This window comes from Delphinapterus leucas, chromosome 8, assembly GCF_059928025.1.
Source record: "Delphinapterus leucas isolate spDelLeu-1000000601 "Yukka" chromosome 8, BTC_Dleu_Yukka2, whole genome shotgun sequence".
Taxonomy (NCBI): Eukaryota; Metazoa; Chordata; class Mammalia; order Artiodactyla; family Monodontidae; genus Delphinapterus; species Delphinapterus leucas.
Genome location: NC_143136.1, coordinates 67,084,095 through 67,107,238, shown reverse-complemented (window position 1 = coordinate 67,107,238; position 23,144 = coordinate 67,084,095). Strand labels below are relative to the sequence as shown.

The 23,144-nt window shown below is 37.4% G+C and overlaps 1 protein-coding gene across 1 annotated transcript in view; it reads right to left on the bottom strand.

Annotated features, from left to right (window-relative positions):
• Positions 1-8,672: 8,672 nt before the first annotated feature.
• The window catches only part of SLC38A11 (solute carrier family 38 member 11), a 48,373-nt gene continuing 33,901 nt past the window's right edge, over positions 8,673-23,144 (bottom strand). The window contains exons 8-10 of the mRNA XM_022569917.3: positions 20,691-20,803; positions 17,501-17,632; positions 8,673-9,133 (exon numbers count right to left, since the gene is read on the bottom strand). Of these exons, the coding sequence (XP_022425625.2) occupies positions 8,840-9,133; positions 17,501-17,632; positions 20,691-20,803 (539 nt within the window). The 3' untranslated portion in view covers positions 8,673-8,839. The remainder of the gene's footprint in view (positions 9,134-17,500; positions 17,633-20,690; positions 20,804-23,144) is intronic.

The following is a 23,144-nucleotide window of genomic DNA, read 5'->3' as shown; positions in this document are numbered from 1 at the left end:
AATCTGGATCCCCTAATTAATGCCCCCGTGTTAAGGGATGTCTCTATTTTAAATAATGCAGAGCAATCAACAATATGTCAGATACCATGGCATCATTTACACAAGATATTTGAGAAAATGAGTAGAGGGACTTTTCATATTCTCCTCACTCATGAAGCAGATGAATACCCACCTACTACAGCTGGGCCTGCAGTAAAATCTAATTCTGAAAGGCCAGTTTTATCTGGCGTGCAAAGGAAGTAGGCAGACACACAGCGGTTGTTTGGAGAATAGTACAGATGTTGAGGGGAGAAACTACAATGGCTGGAGATACACAAGAGGGGCTTGTGGGAGCACAGCTTTAAGCCATGAGGGTTCACTGTGTTGGGAAACCACAGTGGGAGCTGGTCAACCTTGTGTTACCCATTTGGATGGAACCGCTATTTAACGCCATGAACTGAGTTTTAACTTTATGCAAGCAGAAGTCTTCTTGTTTCTCTTTTTTTTTTTAGCCACGCCATGCAGCATGCGGGATCTTAGTTCCCTGACCAGGGACAGAACCCGTGTCCCCTGCATTGGGCACCCTGAGTCTTAACTACTAGACCGTCAGGGAAGTCCCTTGTTTCTCTTTTTAAGGAGAGTGAAGTCCAGAAGTGCAATTCAGAATATAAATGACAGAGTACCTATATGTCAGGAAATGGAAAAATATGGATGTGCTGACAGCTTCCACCTGAATTCTTCTTAGGAACAGAATGGCATTTGTGCCAAAAAAATACAATGACAAGGTATGGGGTAAAGTGGAATAGGGGTCTTCTAGAGGCCCGGAGGTTCTGGGACCTCGCTGAGAAAGTCACAGGGAAATATTTGCTTGTTAATCTGAAGGAGATGAAAAATGAAGAGTAGAGATGTTTAGGAGGTGAAGCCTAAAGACTGGTCGAAGACCGTGCCCCAGGGTGTGACCCTTCCTCCTAAGCATTCTAAATCTTCAAAAGGTACAACAACAACACAAAAGATACACAATGCATGATGTGAATAGATTTTTATGGAAAATGATGCAGGCATTGTGTGTTTTGCATCTGGAGTATCGTGGAGTTTTTCAGGTACAGCGCAAAAGAACCCTGCTTTATGGTGGCATAGAGAAGCGTGAGAATGTAAACCAGGCTAATTTACCAGAATTATGGAGTAGGCTCCTGAGTGTGGAATGGGGTTTAAGATCAAGTTTAACCAATTCACTTGGGGGCGAGGAGTCCTCAGCTGGCATTTAGGTTACACATTTAAAATCATTTGTTTCCGAGGCAAATTTCTACCTCAAGCTAATATTTTAAAATTTCTTAATCTCTTGTTTAAAATGTCTATTTTGAAGGGTCAGATTGTCTTCTAGAATAGGGAGAATCTCCCGCTGTGTTTGTGCAATCAACTAGCCACTTCTACAAAACCCAAAGTTTTTCTAAGCCCTATTTTTCTAAATATTTAATGTTGATTTCCTTCCCTGTCTATTCTTACAGCTTTTTAAACAAATCTAAATTCATTTTGAAATGCTTTGAAACATAAAGCACATAAAACCCAAGGTCGTATCACTCAACTTCCAGTTTGTCTATGTCTTGCACGTGGAGAAACAACAGTTAAAAGGTATAACTTAGTGGGATTGCTGGGTTATATGGTAGTTCTATTTGTAGTTTTTTAAGGAAACTGCATACTGTTCTCCATAGTGGCTGTACAAATTCACATTCCCACCAGCAGTGCAAGAGGGCTCCCTTTTCTCCACACCCTCTCCAGCATTTATTGTTTCTAGATTTGTGACCGCCTGGAGGGGTGGGATAGGGAGGGTGGGAGGGAGGGAGACGCAAGAGGGAAGAAATATGGGAACATATGTATATGTATAACTGATTCACTTTGTTATAAAGCAGAAACTAACACACCATTGTAAAGCAATTATACTCCAATAAAGTGTAAAAAACAAAAACAAAAACAAAAAAAACGGTATAACTTAGAAAATTCTTTTTAGGACTTTATAAGAATGCAAAGTGGTGTAGGAAAAGTCAGAAGTCACCTAAAGGCTGCCATTCTGGGGTACAATAATTTTTCTTCTGTCTTAGAAGACGCTTTACTATTTTTTTCTCCCAGAACCTAAAGATTTAAAGAACAATACTGTTCTGAGAGAGACGTGACTGTTAAGAAGCCTGGACTGGATTTATTTTTCTGGAACTGGCCTTGTTGTCCTCCGGCAACACAAAATTAAAAGATAATACACTGTGCCTTGGAAATAAAAGTTTTCAGTCTTTCAAATTTTAAACTGCAAACTCATTTGTTGTCTGGGGTGTTTTTCTTAAATTGTTGCCTGCATGTTCCTAAACCACCTCTTCTTTTTTGTGCTCTATCAAATTACTGAGCTGTCAGATGAGATTAAACAAGGTGATAATTGTATCTGAACCATAAACACATTTTGCTTTAAGGTTTTGACTATTTCTTTAGGAATAATATTAAATGAAGGAATTAAGGTAAGTTTTCCTGGTAAATTATAAATTTTAGTTAAATACATCGGAATTAGGTAAATTCAAGTCATTAAATGTTTATCCAAGCATCTCAAATTACTAAGATATATGAGCATACACTGGCAAAAAATAAAACTAAATACGACATGGTCTTAGGTCTCAAAGAACTTGTAATTACAAAAGAGATGAGGGCTTCCCTAGTGGTGCAGTGGTTGAGAGTCCGCCTGCCGATGCAGGGGACACGGGTTCGTACCCTGGTGCGGGAGGATCCCACATGCCGCCGAGCGGCTGGGCTCGTCAGCTATGGCCGCTGAGCCTGCGCGTCCGGGGCCTGTGCTCCGCAACGCACGGGAGAGGCCACAGCGGTGAGAGGTCTGCGAACCGCATTTAAAAAAAAAAAAAAAAAAAGAGACAAGTAAATTTTTATTTAGCAGTCAAAACAAGTGAAAAACTATGTGCTGATTGGTATGCACTTGAAGAGACCTTTTAAGAATATTCCAAATAGTCTAAACTTAAGAAAATAATTGAGAAAAATGTAAAAAATGCAGATTAAACTAAAAGTGTGGTGTGTCTGTGGCCATCACATTATGAATAGCACAGAACATTAAGGAAATATTCTTCCAGTATTTGAAAACTATTATGCAATTCAACACAATAGTCACTCACTTCACTGACAGGTGATGAGGTTCTGAAATAATGTAGTGCTAAAATTGAAAGAAATTTCAATTTAATGAGTATAGTTTATATGAGGATAAAAATAGATTAATAGTAGATCACATTTCAGATTTAGTGACAATACATTTATTGGGAAATGAGTGAATTGGAATGGAACTCCATTTGTCAAATCATGGTTGACCTACAATCATAGGTTGCTTACAGATATGAGAGTTCAGCATCAATCAGCCAAAGCACCCTGTAATATTCAATTGGCTATAAAGAACTTATGATACAGTACTGAATACTCTATTATTATTTGTAAATTATGTGTCTTTAATATTATTAAAATTAATAATAAACGTATGTGCTTATATGTAAAAAAAAAGAATATTCTAAATAAATTCTCTGAAGGGTCGATGCTTAATAAAGCAAAACGAGAAACTCAATTACCTAAACCACCTTGTTGGATGAATGACTGTATCACATTAACTTGCTACTTTACTGAATGACAATCATTATAGATGGAAAAATCCTATTACAAGAATATGTATGGCTATAGGTACAATCAGCCATTTTCCCTTCTATACTACCAATCTCACTTCAAATACTTAAGTGTTTAGTACATTCAAGGTACCATGCCATGGACTATTAAGAGTAAAAAGAGGCTTTAAAACACACTGTCCACAAGGAACTTTTAGTCTGGTTGGCAGGACATGGTTTCTTCATATAACATAAGAATTACAGAATTCCAGGGCTTCCCTGGTGGCGCAGTGGTTGAGAGTCTGCCTGCCAATGCAGGGGACACGAGTTCATACCCGGGCCCGGGAAGATCCCACATGCTGCAGAGCAGCTGGGCCCATGAACCATGGCTGCTGAGCCTGCGCATCCTGCGTGTCCGGAACCTGTGCTCCGCAACGGGAGAGGCCACAACAGTAAGAGGGCCGTGTACCGCTAAAAAAAAAAAAAAAAAAAAAAGAATTACAGAATTCCAAAGGAGGAAAATTAACCTGCAGCTAGAGTTGTCGGGGATGGCACAGGGAGAAGATTGGAGGACTGATAGAATTTGATGAGGGTGGGAAAGGAAGGTTTGGATACTTCAGATGAGAGGATGGCAAGAATTCAAGGGCAATGGCAAAAGGGGCAGAAAGCAATTTTAGTGTAAAACAATGCTTTAGTTATGTCAGAAAAAAGGGTTCCTTCCTGCAGTCATGGGAGGTGAGGCGAGATATGTTGAGGCCATTCTATAAAAAGTTTGAATACAGGCCACGGAGTTTGTACTTTATCCTATAAGCACAAGAGATTCATGAAAAGCTTCTGAGCAAGCATTTGGTGTTATCAAAGCATCAGTTTAATAAGATGATTCTTGGAGTGATACACAAATCATCTTGAAGGGAGGAGAGCCTGAAGGCAGAATGCTCAGGTAAGGGGCTGTGGCATTAGTCTGGGTGTGAGTTGGTAAGGACCAGAATCAGGTATAGGTGTTAGGAGTGAAGGACAGATTAAATCTGTATGTGCCTTTTTTTTTTTTTAAATGAGACATTTAGCATATTGCTATAAGTGAATAATATAATAAAAATTCTAAAGCTAAATTTATTCATAATCTTCATTTTCAATGAGCAAATATTAGAAAATGACTATTGAAATGTCCTATAAAGATAGCCACATGAATTCTGTATCAGCATGATGTTATTATGAGTATAACCCAATTTTACTCATGTTCCAAATAAGATTTTTTTTCCAAGTAAGACATTTTATTGAGTTTAGTCCTAGGAAAACTTGCTGTACTTTTGAGGAACTGGTATATTTTCTTCCTTCTCATAAGAGCTATGAAGCTCATGCAATCTTCCCTGAATGCCTGTAGGTTCCAAACCAGGTTTGTAGCTTAACCACTGCAGCTGTGTTGACTTTAGACCATAATCTCTGTTTTCTTCTTTGTTAACTCTCCTCCCCTCCCTTGTCATTACTCTTCCCTAATCTCGCTGCCTTGGTCTCTCCTCTCCTCTCTGTAAGCTTCGCCAAAGGATTTTTCAAAGAGATGAAGGATAAGTACAGTTACTCTCTGACAAGAGCTCTCCCTTCTGTCTCCACTCTCAGTTTCTTCCTGACCTCCAACCTGGCATTCTACGCCCTGCCCAGCCTCTAAACACATGGCCCCATCTGGCATCTCTGTTATGTCCAACCTCCATCCTTATTCAAATGTGACCTTTGAATCAACAGCAACCACATCACCTGGGAACTTTGAACAAATGCAAATTCTCAGGCTTCACCCCAGAGCACGGAACCAGAAACTCCGCATGTGGGCCCCAGCAATCTGCATTTTGACAAGCCCACCAATGATTCTGACACGTGTTGAACTTTGTGAACCACTGCTCTAGAGAATGACTGTACTGTTTTCTTTGTCTTCCAGTCTATGTGTTCTCTAGGTCATGGTGCCTCTTGTCCACTCTGCGTGTCTACTCTGTAATCTGGGCAAGTCCTTTATACTCTTTTTAGAATAATTACAAATTCTTCAAGGAGGTTATCTGATTGGTGTAGCTAATTATTACCTCCATCAAAGTCAGTTAAGCATTTATGGGTACCTTACCTCATGGTCATTGGTTGGTCCATGCTTGAGAATACCTGACAACGCCCGGTCCTGTCAGCGGCCAGCTATACTAAAAAATGGACTAGTACCACTTCCCTGAGAAGACTGCCACAGATCAACCAGAAGGAGGCCTGCTGCTATCCAATACATTTATCTTTTTATCGCTCATCTAATTAAGTAGATGTGTGCAGTATGACTCCAGCAAAGGACTAGTTGGGATTTTCCTACTTCAATAACCTGGATTTCAGAGTTCTTTTAGGAAAGACAAGAGTCAACAATTATTGCTTGACACCATTGGGGCTGCTCAGAGGCAAAGCAGTCTACCTGTTCTGATATTTGGGTTGCGGTTAAAGAACCAATTATAAGTGACATGCATAACGACCCGATTTGTAAGTTATACAGATGCCATCCAATCTATATCCTTAAAGGAAATGTATTGCTAGATGTTTGCATTAGTATAATAATATATTATTAGATATATATTATTATTATATAATATATATTAATATATATAATTATTATAATATAATAGTATAAATATACTATTCCCTCCCCTCCTCTTTAAAATTAAGAAGAACTTTATAAGGTCAAATGTAGTGACAACTTCAAAAACTGGATTAAATATTCAAGTTGTTTTGTTAAGGGCAAGAAGTAGCAGGGAAGGAATGAGTTTCAGTGGAAATCTCATTAAATTGATGGGGGTGGTTCTCAAAGTTATGCACACTGGCAAAATAAACGTAAGTATTCCTGTGAAATAGATGTGTTTGTAACATTTATTCTATCATAATTTGAAAGTGGTAATCCTTGCAGCTAATAACTGCGCCCAAGGTAGTCTTGTTCTGCAGTTGATTTGGAAAACACACACACAAAACCAGAACAAATATATATTAGGCATTAATGCAGCACTCAGTTCTTACCCGGAGCTTTTCACCTACTTGAATCAAGGTTAATGTATCTGAAGCAATAGCAAGAGTACAAGATAATAGAAGGTTAAGTACTAAATTACGTTATCCTTGACGTACTTTTCTTTGTACACCCTTGGAAATCTCCTCTCTCATGACTTTATCTAACAACTATGTAGGTCAGTGTTTCTCAGTCCTGAGTAATGTAGAGAAGGACTGCTGCAAAAATTTCTTACATTCCCTCAGTATGGAATGAAAGTATTTTTATAAGCATTTTACCAAAACATGTATTGATCTAAAAATGGACACAAATCACCTTATGATTCTTAACCAACTATAAAAAAAACAACTCTACAAATGAAATACAGAAAAACTATACAGCCAATAGAATTTAAATTAATTTAGTGCCCCGGATGATGTTTTGTTGAAGCGAATGCTACCACGCAAAGCCTGAGCACGGCCCTGCCGGCTAAGGGGCAGCTTCCTTTGCTTTCAAGAGGCCTTTCTTATTATTAGTCACATGACAACTCAGCTTTCACCACGTCTGTATTCAAACTGCTGTGAAACTATCCCTTTTACACTTCCTGTGGGAATATTTATTTTTTGGCCTGTGATTTTTACAGATACGTCAGGTGTGTATTCTCTGTTTGTGATATTTTCTCACTATTTGACAACAATTAAAACAGTACTATGGATTGTCAACTTGACTGAAATACAGATGAAAAGGTGAGAAATTAAATCTACTTGATTTAAGGTAGCCATCCAGATGGGCCCATATTTTCTTGTTACTTTTAAAAGATTGTCATAGATATGAAAACATGAAATCCTCCTTAAGAGATATAAAAAAATATTCTCATTAAAAACTGAGGCCAGCTGTGGCAAACACAGCTGTGCCTCCCAGACCCTGCACAAGGAAGCATTAGTGTCCCAGCCACCAGCAGATCACCTCTAGCTCTCAGTCCCTTTAGGGTTTGCTCAGCTGCAAAGAGCTGCCCACATTCAAGGACTGATGGAAGTAGCAGTATTAAAACTTGGCTATTTCATTTGAACTGAGACAACTCTGATGGGTCACGTATGCTCCAGACTCCTTATGGACTTGGCTGAGGCTTTGCCAGCCTGCACTGCAGTTCCATTTGCCCACCTGATCCTGCTTTCCCCCTCTGTCCCACTAGTTATAATCCCTAATAAATACCCCGAATACCAAACTCCATCTTACTGTCTGCTTCTGGAGAATCTAGTCAACGAGAGTGCCCAAGAATCTCTCTGAGGACCCCCCAGAGTAGTGAGACTGACTCTTTTGTGCCCTGATTTTCTTCTCTCAAGGCTCTAGTCTGAAAGTTCAGCTTCCAGTTGCTTATTCCTGACAGCACTTCACATTCAACGGGTCCAAAGCTGATGCAGAACTGATCTCTTTAAGCTTGTGCCTCAGAACAACTTGTAGTTTCCCCCCATTTTATAATTCATTTAATGGCACCACCATCATATTCCCACAGGATCAAAACTGCGAGGTAATTTTGCTCCCTCACACACCTTGCTCTGTATACCTAGTCTGTTAGTCACGCTTTGTAACATTACTCATTTCTCCAGGGATTCACTTTCCTCTAAACAAGGGATGATGCTGAAATCATAACGGACAGCTTCACTTTGCTCTTGGGATATCTAGTCTCCTTAATAAGTCTTGAGTTTTCCTTCCCTTTGAGTCCTTCTTTTAAGACAAAAAACGTATTTTTCTCATACACAAAATTGCAACCCACAATCATCTACTCATTTTACAGCACAATATATTGGCTCACATACTAAATAAGAGAATACTGCTTTGGGAGGTTGGTAGCAGATGCCACAGGCTTCACTGCTCCTCCTGCATTTAAGATTAGCGCAGCCCCGTCATTAGAACAAAACATTATTTTGTCCCAGTTTAAGATAAAATACATTCAACGTTCTTTTCCTTTTTATCTTTTTTTTTTTTTTTTTTCCACACTGTGTGGCTTGCGGGATCTTAGTTCCCCAACTAGGGTCCTCGGCAGTGAAAGCGTGGAGTCCTAACCACTGGGCCGCCAGGGAATTCTCTCCTTTTTATCTTTTATACTGGACTAAAGAGTATAGAAAAACCAAGTCTTGATAAATGCCAAAGTAATACTTTTATAATATAGAGACTAAAACATGTGTGAATGTTATTGCACAGTTTAGAAGTCTATGAAAAATACCTATTTTTTAAAGCACGCAACTCACTGAAAGATGCTGACGTTTAAAATTGAAAGTTGTGTTGTCACTTGAAAATGAGAAATTGAGATGTTCGTGAGGGAGAAATTGTCGGGAAAGCAGTAGAACATTTCCTGCCCGTGGGTGCAGTCTTGAGGATTGGTGACGGCCATGACAAATCCAACAGCCATCACCACAGCACCAATGGGAAGCATAACACAGGACATAATCTTATCTGAGTGTGTCCTCGGTTCTTCAGACAGTTTCAGATAACATGCTGATGGGATGATAAAAATTAGGGGAGCTGCACAGAGCACACCCTGCGTATTCAAAACAAGAAATAAGATAATGTTACTGAATGGAGCGTTCCTTGGACAGTTTTTAAAAAACATTTACAAAATGTATTTGTCATCATGCATGTTAAAAGTTTGATATGTTCAGTTAAATCAAACAGAGGAAAGAAAAATAATTCCAAGAAAGACTTAGGAATAGGTTTTTCCCTTACTGATGGTATATTTACAAATGAGAAAAGCAAAATAATATAATAGTATATCAGGCTTAAATAATAATCAGAAAATAATATAAAATAAAGCAGATGGTAAGACTGACTCCTGGCAAACACTTAAAAGTTCCCATATTTTCAGTCACATCATATTTCCTTATACTCTTCATTTCAAATTGCTGGTTATCTATTATGCCATTCAAAGCTGAGACGTCTGTTTGTCAGCTGTGTACAAAAGGGGACTATTGGGAGGTGTATATAGGGCATAACGTCTTATCTCTCCTCTCCTCTTTCCTTGACTTTGTATGAAAGTAGGTGCCTGTCTGTACGAGAAAGGAAAACTGTACCCCTAAGGGTACTTAGCATGAAGTAGCATTTCTAAATCCTCTTTCAAGTAAAACTAAACACATTAATTACCCTAGAAAATTGACAGCAGAACTAAATAACTATGACTCATTCACCCTTCCCCCACATTGGCTTATGGATAAGTCCAACCTGAGGAGGAATGTTAGACTGAAAATTATGGGAAGTGGTGTTGCCTATTATAAAAAGACCAAGAGTTATGACTTCAAAGGAAAGAGACTTTCCCCTTGAGGAGGCCAAATCTGCACTAGTAACTCTGTGAATAAAGTAATGTTAAAATTTAATGCACTTTAGGTAATATTTTTTCTAATTATGTTAAAAATTAATTATATATTAAACAAAACATAACACATACTATTAACAAAATATATTTATATGATGTGACAAATGACATATGACAAATGATATTTTCTTAAACCATAAAACAGAAAATTTTTAAAACACACAATAACCAATATGATATGGTTTAGAATACAAAAGAAGCTTTCCATAAAAAATATATTTTCCATACCTGAAAAAGTTATTATGGAAATTTGTAAATATACAGAAAAGTAGAAAGGATCGTATAATGAAACACTATATGCCTATCACTATGGTTTGAAAGCTTTTGACACATTATTTTGGTAGATTGTCCCTAGGGAAAAATCATAGAAAACTGATTTTGAAATTGGATGATGTAAAAGAACAGATTAGACCTTAAAAATAGTTTTAAAAGAAAGATTTTTCTCAGTGTCACCATTTACTAAGTTTACTGTATTTTACACTAATTACTACTCTCATACAAGAAATATACGACTATGATTTCAAAAATGTAACTTTTTTATTTTTATAAAAACAGCAAAAGTCTGGAGAAATATCAATTAAGGGGGACAAATTATGAAGTCAGACTAGCCAGGAAGCATCTAAAAATCTGGGGAAGAATAGAAGGGACCACACTTCATGGAAAATATTTCTACAGTCAGAGATATAAGAATGAGAAAATTCTAAGAGGTACCATATTCTAATTTAAAATATATGGACAATATAATTTTGCTATTCATAGCACATGAATACAAATGACTACCTACAAAGGTACACAGCATATAAAGGATTAGTTTTCATATGGCCAGAGTTAAATGAATTATGGATTCCTTAGGCTCCATCATGTCACTTGAAACTGACAATGTTTTTCAAGTTATAAAAAATACTGTAGAACTCAATCTGTGCTTATAATAATTATCCTTTGATTTCTATGAAATAATTTTTGAAAACAATTATATATGTATGCGTGTGTGTATGTGTGTGTGTGTGTGTGTGTGTGGAGAGAGAGAGAGACAGAGTCTCTTCTCTTCATAGGAACAAACATGTGAAGCTACTTCATCTGGAACTGTGGAGTGTGAAAGTGCTATCAGGATGAAAACTGCCACCAGCTGCTGCTAAGAAGCGTCATCAGTCAGCATTTGGGACTCTTCCAAACCTAACTTGCTGGGCAGTGCAAAGTAATGGGTGTTCTGTTTATGCCATAATTTTTAAGGGTTGAGAAAGTAGTGGGAATTAGTGGGAAAACTGTATAGCTGATGTTTGTACTGGAAGAAGTCCAGTTGAGTATCTTGTCTTGATAGCGGTTACTTTCCTAATATTTGAGAGCTCCGTCTTGCTAGAGGTTGTTGTTAGGACCTAAGATCATCAGTAAAATGATAGAACAGTTCCATCTGCTCTATTCCCTATAAATGAGTCCAGCTAATTTGATCTATCTAATATAGCCTTGCCTGAGGTTACACCGCTGGCTTTGGGATAATTTTTGAAATTTCTTGACAGGACATAAATACCATAACAATTTATCAAAGAGACAAGAAAATATAGCCTTAATTATAAAGGGTGGGGGGAAAGCACTATCCTTTGATAATAACACCACAGATGCCAGCGCATTTTGTAGTTTGCAAGAGGGAAATAACAGAAAGTGTTGAAGATCTTTACGGTCAATACAGATTGGAAAAGTATCTGAATTCTCCTACCTGAATAGAAGCCTCTCATTTATGCAAGGAAGCTGAAAACTAAATAAAAGAATGCTTATACATATTGAAAATTTCTACTTTGTAATCAATTTGGACTCGTGAAATGTGTTCCTATACCTTAAAAAGAAACTCTAGCTCACAGGTCTTTGGCAGCTTGGACTATGGCTCCCTCACTCTGTATGTGGGCTCTTGCTGGGTAACTGGTTTGCTGTCCTTCTTCCACTGTAAGCTGCACACAGTGCTTGCTGGGCTGGTTACTCTGACCACAAGCACCAGCTGCTTCATCTCTTCTCTTTGCTCTGCTGCACGTAGAAACCCATAGGACCCAATTACTGCAGATGCCTCTTCTCTCTAAGAGCAACGTCAGTGCCAAGATGCTGGATTCTTATTACCAAGAATGGAAGCTACATTTATTTTATTTGTTTCTGAAATGAATCCTTTAAAATTGAGGGTGCATTTGCCTTGGAAAATATGTCATTGTCTGCTGCCATGAAAACAATAAAATAAAAGAGAAGCTAAGTTCTAAATGGGGTTTTGCTTTTCATTAAATAACTAATATAACCCTGAATAATTTATTCTGTATTATTTTAGTTATACTAAGTAACAGCATTCCCCTAACTTTGCAAGTTGAAGGTCTGATTCTATTACACATCTCATTTGTAAAGGTCCATATTCTACTTATTCTTTTTTTTTTAATAAATTTATTTATTTGTTTTTATTTTTGGCTGTATTAGGTCTTTGTTGCTGTGCGCGGGCTTGCTCTAGTTGTGGCGAGTGGGGGCTACTCTTTGTTGTTGTGCGTGGGCTTCTCGTCGTGGCTTCTCTTGTTGCAGGGCACGGGCTCTAGGCCCGCGGGCTTCAGTAGTTGTGGCACATGGGCTCAGTAGTTGCGGCTCACGGGCTCTAGAGCACAGGCTCAGTAGTTGTGGCACATGGGCTTAGTTGCTCTGCAACATTTGGGATCTTCCTGGGCCAGAGATTGAACCCGTGTCTCCTGCATTGGCAGGTGGATTCTTAACCACTGCGCCACCAGGGAAGCCCTCTACTTATTCTTGATTCTACCACTTAAAACTAGTGTGACCTATTTAAGTGTTTATTAACAGATGAATGGATAAAGAAGGTGTGGTATCCATACACATACACACACACACAGAGAAATATTACTCAGACATAAAAAAGAATGAAATTCTGCCATTTGCAATAACATGGATGGACCTAGAGTGTATTATGCTTAGTGAAATAAATCAGAGAAAGACAAATACTGTATGTTGTCACTTATATGTGGAATGTAAAAAATAAAACAAAGTAGTGACTATAACAAAAAAGAAACAGACTCACAGATATAGAGAACAAACTAGTGGTTACCAGTGGGGAGGGGTGAAGGTGAAAAGGGCAGGATAGGGGAAGGGGATGAAGAGATATAAACTATTATGTATGAGATAGATAAGCTACAAGGATATATTGTACAGCATAGGAAAATATAGCCATTATTTTATATTAACTTTAAATGGAATATAATCTTTAAAAATATTGAATCACTATGTTGTACACCTGGAAGTAATCTATTATAAATCAACTATACTTTAATTAAAAAAAAAAACTAGTGTGACCTATTTAATCACTCCAGTCACTCTGTGCCTCAGTTTCTTCATCTGTACAATTAATACAGATTAAGAGGATAATGCATGCAAAACACTTGGCACAGAGTAAATGCTCCCTACATGTTAGCTCACACTGTTGCTCAGAAGGGGAACACCACATGCTTTAGCTACTTCTGAAGTGTTGCGTGACCTGGCTTGCATTACTGACAGAAATGATGCTTGATCTGGCTTTATGAAACATGACAAATGCCCACACAAAACAGAGTTGAACAAAGACCTGACTATGATATTGTGCTAACCAAAAGACATTTGTTGACTGGAAAAATATGCACTCAAGTGGTCTGGAAGAGAATGGAGATCTTAGATTTTATGAATTCCTACAAAGTGCTTTAAAACTAGTGTAATTGAGTTATTAGATCATGACAATTTAACACTCTGTTTTTTATGAATGTTTATATAACCAGGTTTTAAAAAATTCTAAGGATCTAGAATCATGTATTACATTTTTTTTTTTTTTTTTTTACGGTACGCGGGCCTCTCACTGTTGTGGCCTCTCCCGTTGCGGAGCACAGGCTCTGGACGCGCAGGCTCAGCGGCCATGGCTCACGGGCCCAGCTGCTCGGCGGCATGTGGGATCTTCCCGGATCGGGGCACGACCCCGTATACCCTGCATCGGCAGGCGGACTCTCAACCACTGCGCCACCAGGGAAGCCCAAGAATCATGTATTAAATTTTTAAAAATAGTCCTCCAAGCCAGCTCAGATCTTGACTTTATAACAGATATTCACCAAATATTATTCTTTGACTACAACACCAGAATTCTGTCTTAACCACAAAAAATTTCAACATAAGCATAACAGGGAATATTTAATGTGATTATGTGCTTATAATTTTATTGTGTGAGTGTGAGGGAGATTCACAGTTAACAGAAAGTAATGGTCAAATTTACAGAAATATATCATTCCTGAAACATAAGCAATATGTGTATGCTTGCTTAACTTAAAGGGAACAAAACATTCTTAGGCTATCAAAATAGTGAGTGGCAAGGCACTTGATAAAGACATTTTCTCTCATATGACAATCCTACAATATTCTAACAAACAAACATGCGAACTCAAATGAGACATTTCACAAAATAAGAAATAACAGAGCTGGGAGTCATGCCGATCATGTCCTCAGCATAATTAGAGGGTTACCATTACTGTCAACCCCAACAATTTTTTGTAACACTTAATTTCCTGGTGCTACACTAAGAATGTCTCTTATGTCCAGGGGCATTTGTAGAAATAGTTCCTCAACAGTGCTCCCAAGGGCAATCACCCATGCAGTAATTGGAGCACTGTGTTCTTAGCACTCTGCTATATACTGTGGAAGATGGAGGAGGCAGCGAAGTACCATTCTTGTCTCCAAAGAACTTGCACATAGGTAGGCAAGGCAAGCTTATGGACAGTCCAAACAATACATGATACAAGATAATACATAAATCAAGTTAGCACATTTAGGTAGCAGTCATCCCTTTATGTAGACCAAGGTTGGAACATGTAATGATTTTGAGTGAACCTACTAGCCTTTGGCCTATGCAAAATTAGGATGTAGGTAAAAGTTACTTTTGATAATGATCCATCTCTCCTATGAGCCTTCTTTCCATTGCTAATGGAATAGATGTTTCCCTAGTCCCATGTGGTTTCAGGGGAGCTGCCTACTCCCTACTTTCCACATACTCTGATGCAGGAAAATTCCCAATAGTGTGTTCCTGACTGAATCTTCCACTACCTTTGCCTGGACCTTCAAATCCAAATGGCACCTGGAGGGAACAGTGTCTCGGGCACGGACAATAATACCTTCACCTTCCCCTTAACTCTCAGTGGAGTGAGTAAATGATAACTTGGGATTCCATCTGAAAAGCTTGCCCTCCCTGTGGGGGCATGATTGATATATGCTAAGTGGTGTGATTATGAGTAGAAATTTCATTAGGACTGTAGAAGGGGAAGATGAAAGACTCTAAAGTGGTAGATTCACTTCTATTCATGTTTTACCAAATGCCATCATTATCCTACTTCCACAAAGTAGAACCAAGGAGTCATTCGTGTTTTTTTTGGTCACTTTTAAAAACTGACATATAGTTGACATACGATATTATGTTAGTTTTAGGTGTACTACATAGTGATTTGACATTTACATACATTATAAAATGATCACCACAATGAGTCTAGTAAATCATCTGTCCCCATATGAAGTTATTACAGTACTATAGACCATATTCCTTATGCTGTATATTACATACACATGGCTTATTTATTCTATAACTGCAAGTTTGTATCTCTTAATCTCCTTGACCTATTTCACCCCCCTCCCCCTCCCCTCTGGCAACCACTCATTTGTTCTCCGTATCTATGAACCTGTTTTCATTTTGTTTTTTTTTAAATCTTTCTTAGATTCCACATATAAGTAAGATAATACACTATTTGTCTTTTTCTGTGTGACTTATTTCACTTAGCATAATACACTCTGGATCCAACTATGATTTCATTTTGTTTTGCCCAAGTAGTATTCCATTGTATATACATACCACATCTTCTTTATTCATTCATCTATTGATGGACACTTAGGCTGTTTCCATATCTTGGCTACTGTAAATAATGCTGCCATGTACTTCAGGGTGCATATATATTTTCAAATTAGTGTTTTTGTTTTTCTTTGGATAAATACCCAGAAGAGGAATTGCTGGATCCCAAGAAGTCATTCTTGATGTGTCCCTCTAGCCCCCTGTCCTCCCAGTTGAATTGGTTACCAAATTCTGTCAATCTTTTCTCAAAAATGTCTTTTAGGAGTCTACTTATACCTCTTTCTTTTCTTCATTGCCTATATAGCAGCTGAATTTTTATTTGTGAGATTGTAAGCTCCATGATAGCATGGATCCTTTCTGATTTCCTCCCATCCTTGTATCTCTGTTGTGTGGAATACAGTATACTTGATCCTTGAATAATGTAAGGGTTAAGGGGTTTCTGAGCAGTCGAAAATCCGTGTATAACTTATAGTCAGCCCTCCACATACTTGGTTCCTCCATATCTGCAGATTCAACCAACTGAGGTTCATGTAGTACATATTTATTGAAAAAAATCTGTACACAAGTGGACCTGTGCAGTTCAAACCCATGTTGTTCAAGGGTCAACTGTAATTATTCAATATATATCTGATCAACAAATAAACAACTTAGAAAATGCACTAAATTTTAAATCTTTGTAATATTTGCACAGAAAGGAAAGGGAAATAATAATTACAGGAAAGAATAAACATAAGCCAAAGGATAAAAGAAAGAATTAATATGGCTTACTCATAGGTCAAAAATAAGATCGACTAGAGCTGAGGGCAGATTCCGGGAAGTTAATGGTAAAAAACTTTCCATAGAAGGTTTGGGGTCAGATCATAAAGACAACAGATTTTATGCTTGTTGGTAGGAAAGTGGAGATTTTTAAGCAGGATGGTGATAAATTGGAAGCAGAGCTTAAATATATGCTAGTTGAAGCAAAACGTCAGTACTAATTCAGATGTGATATGATGAGGACCTAGATTTGGGAAGCAGCAGTAGAGATTACAAAGTAAAGTCTAGAGGGAGAAAAAAATACTTCAAAGAAAAAAAGAAGAACTTGCGCCAGGGTAAGTGAATGTGGGGTGTGGATATAAGTCTCTTCATTACATATTTTAATTAATCTCTCTAGACCTATCTTCACTCTGCATAGGACTTTCCAGATCCATTTAATTTATTGTTATTTTCAGTAATATGTACGTTCTACAGAAAATAGAATATGAAAAATGTCCTTTAAACCAATATCTTAATTTCAGCACTATTTTGGATTGGATAATTCTTTGTAGTAGGGGTTACCCTGCACATTGTGGGATGGTTAGCCACATTCCTGTCCTCTACCCACTAGATACCACTAGCACCAGCCTACCCAGTTGTGGCAACTAAAAATGTCTCTAGACATTGCTAAATGTCCCCTGCAGGTGGAGAGGGAAGGGCAATATTTCCCCCACTGGAGAACCACTGCTCTAAAAATGTAGTCCTATAAAGTACACAATATCATCTTTATAAATATTTACTATAATATAACAAACACATTTTCATTCCACTTTAGAAAGTGACACCTTTGTTAAGGGAAAATACAGCTCATGTTAAATGTAAACATTATTTTAAAAGGGATTCTTAGAATCTTTAAATGTACTTACATTGAGCTCTAAAACTATTCCAAGGCAATCAATCGGCAATGACACAAGTGTGGCCACAGTAATGATAGCCACTGTTATGATAATGTGGAGAACTGACGAAAGAGTCCCACCAAAAAACACATTGGCAATTACCTGCCAAATATAAACAGATTATTTAGAGAGGGAGTCTCAGAGTTGTGCAGGACTTATTAAGATAGTATTTTATATTATAGTAGTTAGGGCTGTATAAAATACTACCAATTAGGCAATCAATCAAATCTTAAGCCAAAGCCATATGAATGAATGCTCTATCGTTTCCAAAGTATTTACACATAGACACACACACATATCAACAACAAGTATTCTTTGTTGAACTATCAGACAGGCAGTGGATTACATTCCAGACTCAGAACATGGCATACTAATGTGTGAATAAATATATTTCTCAAGTGTAAGAGAGACCTTGGGAAGTTACCTTATCCTTCCTCCTTGAGGCCAACAAGGTTACCACTTACACAAACTACAGATGCTATTTAGATTATTTGAATGACCTCTAAGGAAGGGGTTAGCACAATATCCTTTAATAATAATGGGTGTGTAATATCCTTTACTAACAGGAAATTAATTTCATATAATCTAAATCCTATCTGATACAAGCCAAGTCTATTTTATCTCACCTTTCCTCAACAAAAATGGAGAAGAGTTGATTACCATTTTCCATTGATACTCAGATCAGGAAATCGATCAACAGTTACTTATTTACTGACTTGCTAAGAGAAAATGTCTAGGAGATGATTCCTATTCTCAGAAATTAACATCCTAATTGGAGAGATCCAACCAATCTAATGAAACAAATAGCGATCAATTTTTGACAGATTAAAAAGATCAAATACAATTCAGAACTAGACAGTGCTTTAGTTATTTAGATCTGATTCCCTGAGAGTAATTGGCTTTACAGTATTCCTGAAATGTGCTTGTCCTACCTTGGCTTGAGGTAGGACTTGAAACATGGATGGGATTTAGAACAGAATTATAGACCAAGGCAATAGTGTGAAAAAGAGCAAAGAGGTAAGAACAGTAAAGATACCTATGGGGGACAAGGAGGAGACAGCCTGAATAGGGTGGTAGCTTTATGCAAAAGAACCATGAGACAAGTATTGGAAATGGTGGGAGAGGGTCAGATGCTGGGGGACCTTAATGACTGTGATAAGTAGCATTCCTAGTTGAGTAACAGTCCCCCATTGACGGGATACTGCCATAACTCTGTTAATAATTAAATGGGGGTACTAATCACTCTTACTCATTTATGGTTTTACAATTGGTAATGTCCTTCCAAATATTATCTAATTTGAAGTTCATTCTTATAGATGAAGATCACTGAGTGGGGCAGGCTAGTGAGAGTATTTATTAGGCACAGACTGGCTTTGTGGCACCCTTGTACTTGGCTGGCTACTTTACCTGTGAATAGAAACAGCTTTGATTATATTTAGGCCAATTGTATATTTGTGTGTGTGTGTGTGTGTGTGTGTGTGCAGAAAGGAGAGAAAGAAAAAGGAAGTGAACGGGTGAGGTATATGCAAAGTTCCTCTGCCTAGTATTTGCTACCATGGCAGAGATCTTGGTTCAGTTCTGTCTTCCTGTCACGGCCGCTAGAAAGGAAACACAAGCTCCAAGTACTGAAGACATAAGCTATACAGGTGGAGTGACTCTGACAGACCACAAGCAGTTCACCAGAAACCACATGAGAATGCACCATTTATTACTGCTGATCTAGAGATCAGATTTGAACCTAAAGTACTGGGCAGAAACTAAAATAAAACCATTTCCGGCATCCAACAATAGTTGGCAAAAATTTTAAAGGCTCTTCAATTTAAAAAATATTCATCAGGTTCAGTCTACTGCTCTCTATATTTGAGGAGAGCTGGCCTATGAGTTGTACATTTGTAAGTGAGGACAGGTGATAACTGCAAAGGATATACATAGTGCTGGACATTTCCTCATTCCTTTTCCTTTTCCTTGTGCAGTTCCCTATCTGCAGAAGTGGCATAAGGTAAGCACTGGTGTGCCTCTAGAAGCCTGCCCATTAGTTAGTGTATTTGAAGCTCTGTAGGCATTTCGCTTCACACATTAGACCCATTGACATGGTGCACTGTGTAAACAGCCTCTAGGAATAGATCCTAAGACTAAGCCTTTTCAGTGTGATTCCTGAAAGAACCACTATGAAGCAGGATCATGTTTTTCTGCTAAATGGTACAGTGGATTTTTAGCATACTGTATAAGGGATTCCTGACAAGCCACATTATCCAATTTTACACAAAAAGAATTGGTTCTCTTTTACCTAATCTTCCTCTACAAATTCAGGTGGGCTATATAACATAACTTGGAGTTGACTTCATAAGTGAAATATCTGAATATACAGATATAAGTAAATAATATACTCTCTATTATTTTATATGGTATATAAGTATAAATAGATAAATATATTTATCATAATAAACATATTTATAAATTTATGAATGAAGAACTGTTTATTTTATATTTACATAAACATAAACATTTATAAATATAGAATAAAATATATCTGTAAAACTAATGGTTTAAATTGAATTTTGGGTTTTCATGAAAAATAAAATATTTTAGTTTTTTAAAACTAATAAAACTCATCAAATCTGTCCTGTGGTAAAACATGTTGACTTATAAAACATTTTAGCCAAAAAACAATTTTGTAAAACATGTTTTAAACCTTAGTACTTAATTTCTTTGTAAGAATGAGTAAAATAGGGCTTCCCTGGTGGCACAGTGGTTGAGAGTCCGCCTGCTGATGCAGAGGACACGGGTTCGTGCCCCGGTCCGGGAAGATCCCACATGCTGCAGGGCAGCTGGGCCCGTGAGCCATGGCCGCTGAGCCTGCGCGTCGGAACCTGTGCTCCGCAACTGCATTCACTTTGGAATGCAGTTGTATTAATATTTATACTTACGTTAATATAAACTAAACTACCAAACATGATTTTCAAATCCAACTTTTGAAAAAATATCTTGTAAACATTTGAATATGAATTTATCTTTAAACTGGTTAAAAGAGAAAATTTTATACATTATATTACTTGTCATGCACTTGGGAATTTGCAAAATCAAATGATTTATAAATCGCCCCAAATTAAAGCAGTAGAGAGATGACCTAGGTAAAGTGTCGGAAAGAAGTTGTGCTTACCTCTCTAGTCACAAAGCATTCAATCGGGTACGTCAAAATGACAGTGACTCCATAACAAAACCTTCCAAATGTTACCAAGTCATCATTTCTGCAATAATTTTCAAATAAGTCTCCTAGAGAATAATATAAAATAGATTTATTTAATAGATACTGGTGAGATAAATATCTAATAAATGAGATATTGGATATTTATTATATAAGTGAAGCTACATAAACATCATTTAATTTAATAGAATAGACTGCCAAATCTAAACATAAATTTTGCATTCAAAAACTATATAATTACTGATGGGTATTAAAAGTAGCACATGTTCCACTTGAAAGCAAATTCATCACTAATAGTTTTTTTCTTACTCTCAGTGTTTGTTTTTAGAAGATTAGCCTTATATTTGTACCAAGTTCTGAAAAATACTTTTATCCATTGTCTTCTTACACCAGAATCAACTCCCTAAATTCTTGTGCACTGGTTTTATAAACTTGCTTCTGGTCTTTGTTTCTGGTAAGTAAGTGACTTCATTATTAAACAAACAAAAAAAAGTCTGTTAAAATAAACACATTTCCTTTTGAAATGTTATTCTTAGATCAAGGACAATCCTGAAAGGAACAGTAGACTAGTACATGTAGGGAGCTGAATTTCCTGTATATCACGCTATAGAGTTTAATCACAAACTCAGGGCCACAGCAAGGAATTCCAAACATACATTATCTTCCATGTTATCTGATGAGTCTGAGGTAAATGCACTGATTCAAAACTGTGAAAATATGGTTATTTCCCAGGCAGAGTATTATATTTAATTAGTTCCAAACTAAACGATGGACCATATATACATTGAACCAATTCTTATTTAGAGACTGTATTTTCTTAGACACCTGTGAGGAAATGCAGGGATCTAATGAGGGCACAGATCATGTGAGCAAAAAGTTTCCCAATATAGAAACAAAGAGTATTTCAGACTTTATTTCCTAAATATAACATGCTTACATTTTAAAATGTTGGTCACATTTTTTGATGAGACTGACTAGAAAATTAGATAAAAGTCACACACTACCACACTGTTTACAAAGAAAACAAAATAATAATACTTCTGTACTTTTTTTTTTCATTAAAAGACTAAATGACCTGCTTCTTCCCAAGACTTACTTTAAGTGACTCTTTTCCCCTCCCCCTGTTAATTGGAGTAAATGTACATTACTTTTTAGTGTTCCTTTTGGACAGAAGGAGATTAAATCACAAAGCAGTAGTGGCAGAGGTTCATCCAAGGTTGATTGAAAGGGTTCCAACACTCTGAGAAAAAAGGCCCAAAGCTCCCTGTTCACTAACCTCCACTAAAAAACAGGCCCTGTACCTTTTCAAAAGTCACTGGGAAATTCAAGAACAATGTAGAGTTCTCACTGCCTCACAAGCTGGAGTTTATGTAATGAAAGGGAAAAGAAGCATGCAGTGTGCGCAAACAAGACTAGATTTGCCTAAGGCAAAATGGCCTGAAGAAACAACCTCAGCTTATTCTAGGTTGAGTCTAAGTGTATTTTAGGGAATTATAGCTAGAAAAGAAAGAAAAAAAACCAAACAAACAGACAACCAAAACCAAAACCAACCTGTCAGCTTTGTTATATAAAGACTTAATTATATCTGCACAATTACTAATGCTAAAAACACCAGGAAGGTGTGACTAAGAAAAAGGGTTTATGTCTTATAGAAAAGGCATTTAAAACCAAGGTCCTGTGCAGACTGGAGCCTACAGGCTATTTGTCTTTGCAAACTATGTAGCAATAGTGATACACGGCAATGTTTTGAAACAATTTTTATCAAGATTTTCAAGGTCACTTCATTACTGCACTCTAATGGCACACACCAGTATTATATTTTTGATGGCACTGGGATTATGTTATTCATCACTCTTTTATGAAGCCATCTTCTTTATTTCTTGAGAAATCTCTCCCTATAATCATAGTCACCTGTAACCTGCATTTGGAACAATGTACCACCCACCCAAGAGTACTTCAGTGTCATCTGAAAAGTAAGCTAAGCAGAACTAGAGGCTAAGAGACAGTTTTTAATGGGCCATATGTATCCAAAATGGGGTAGACGACAAGATGGAATGGAAAGAAAATGGGACTGAAAGTTAGGAGATGTGTTTTCTACTTTGTCAGCAGCCAGCTTGGGCAAGTTACTCCGTCTCTTTGTGTTCTAGGCAGGGGGTAAAACTAGTTATTCCACTTACCTTCCTAGGGTTGTCTGAAGGTCAAATGAGATAACAAACCTGCAAAAGCTGTGAAATGCATGAATCATAGTATTTAGCAGGCTGTCAGAATACCCTAACTCTCACACTACAGAGATGAGTGAATGTAAGGGTCAAGGATGTAGAAGAGATGACCATTCCGTTGTTGGGCCTGGATGAACAGAAGAAAAGAGAAGTGAATTCAGTGTGGGGTCCTGGGATGAGAGTTGGGGTG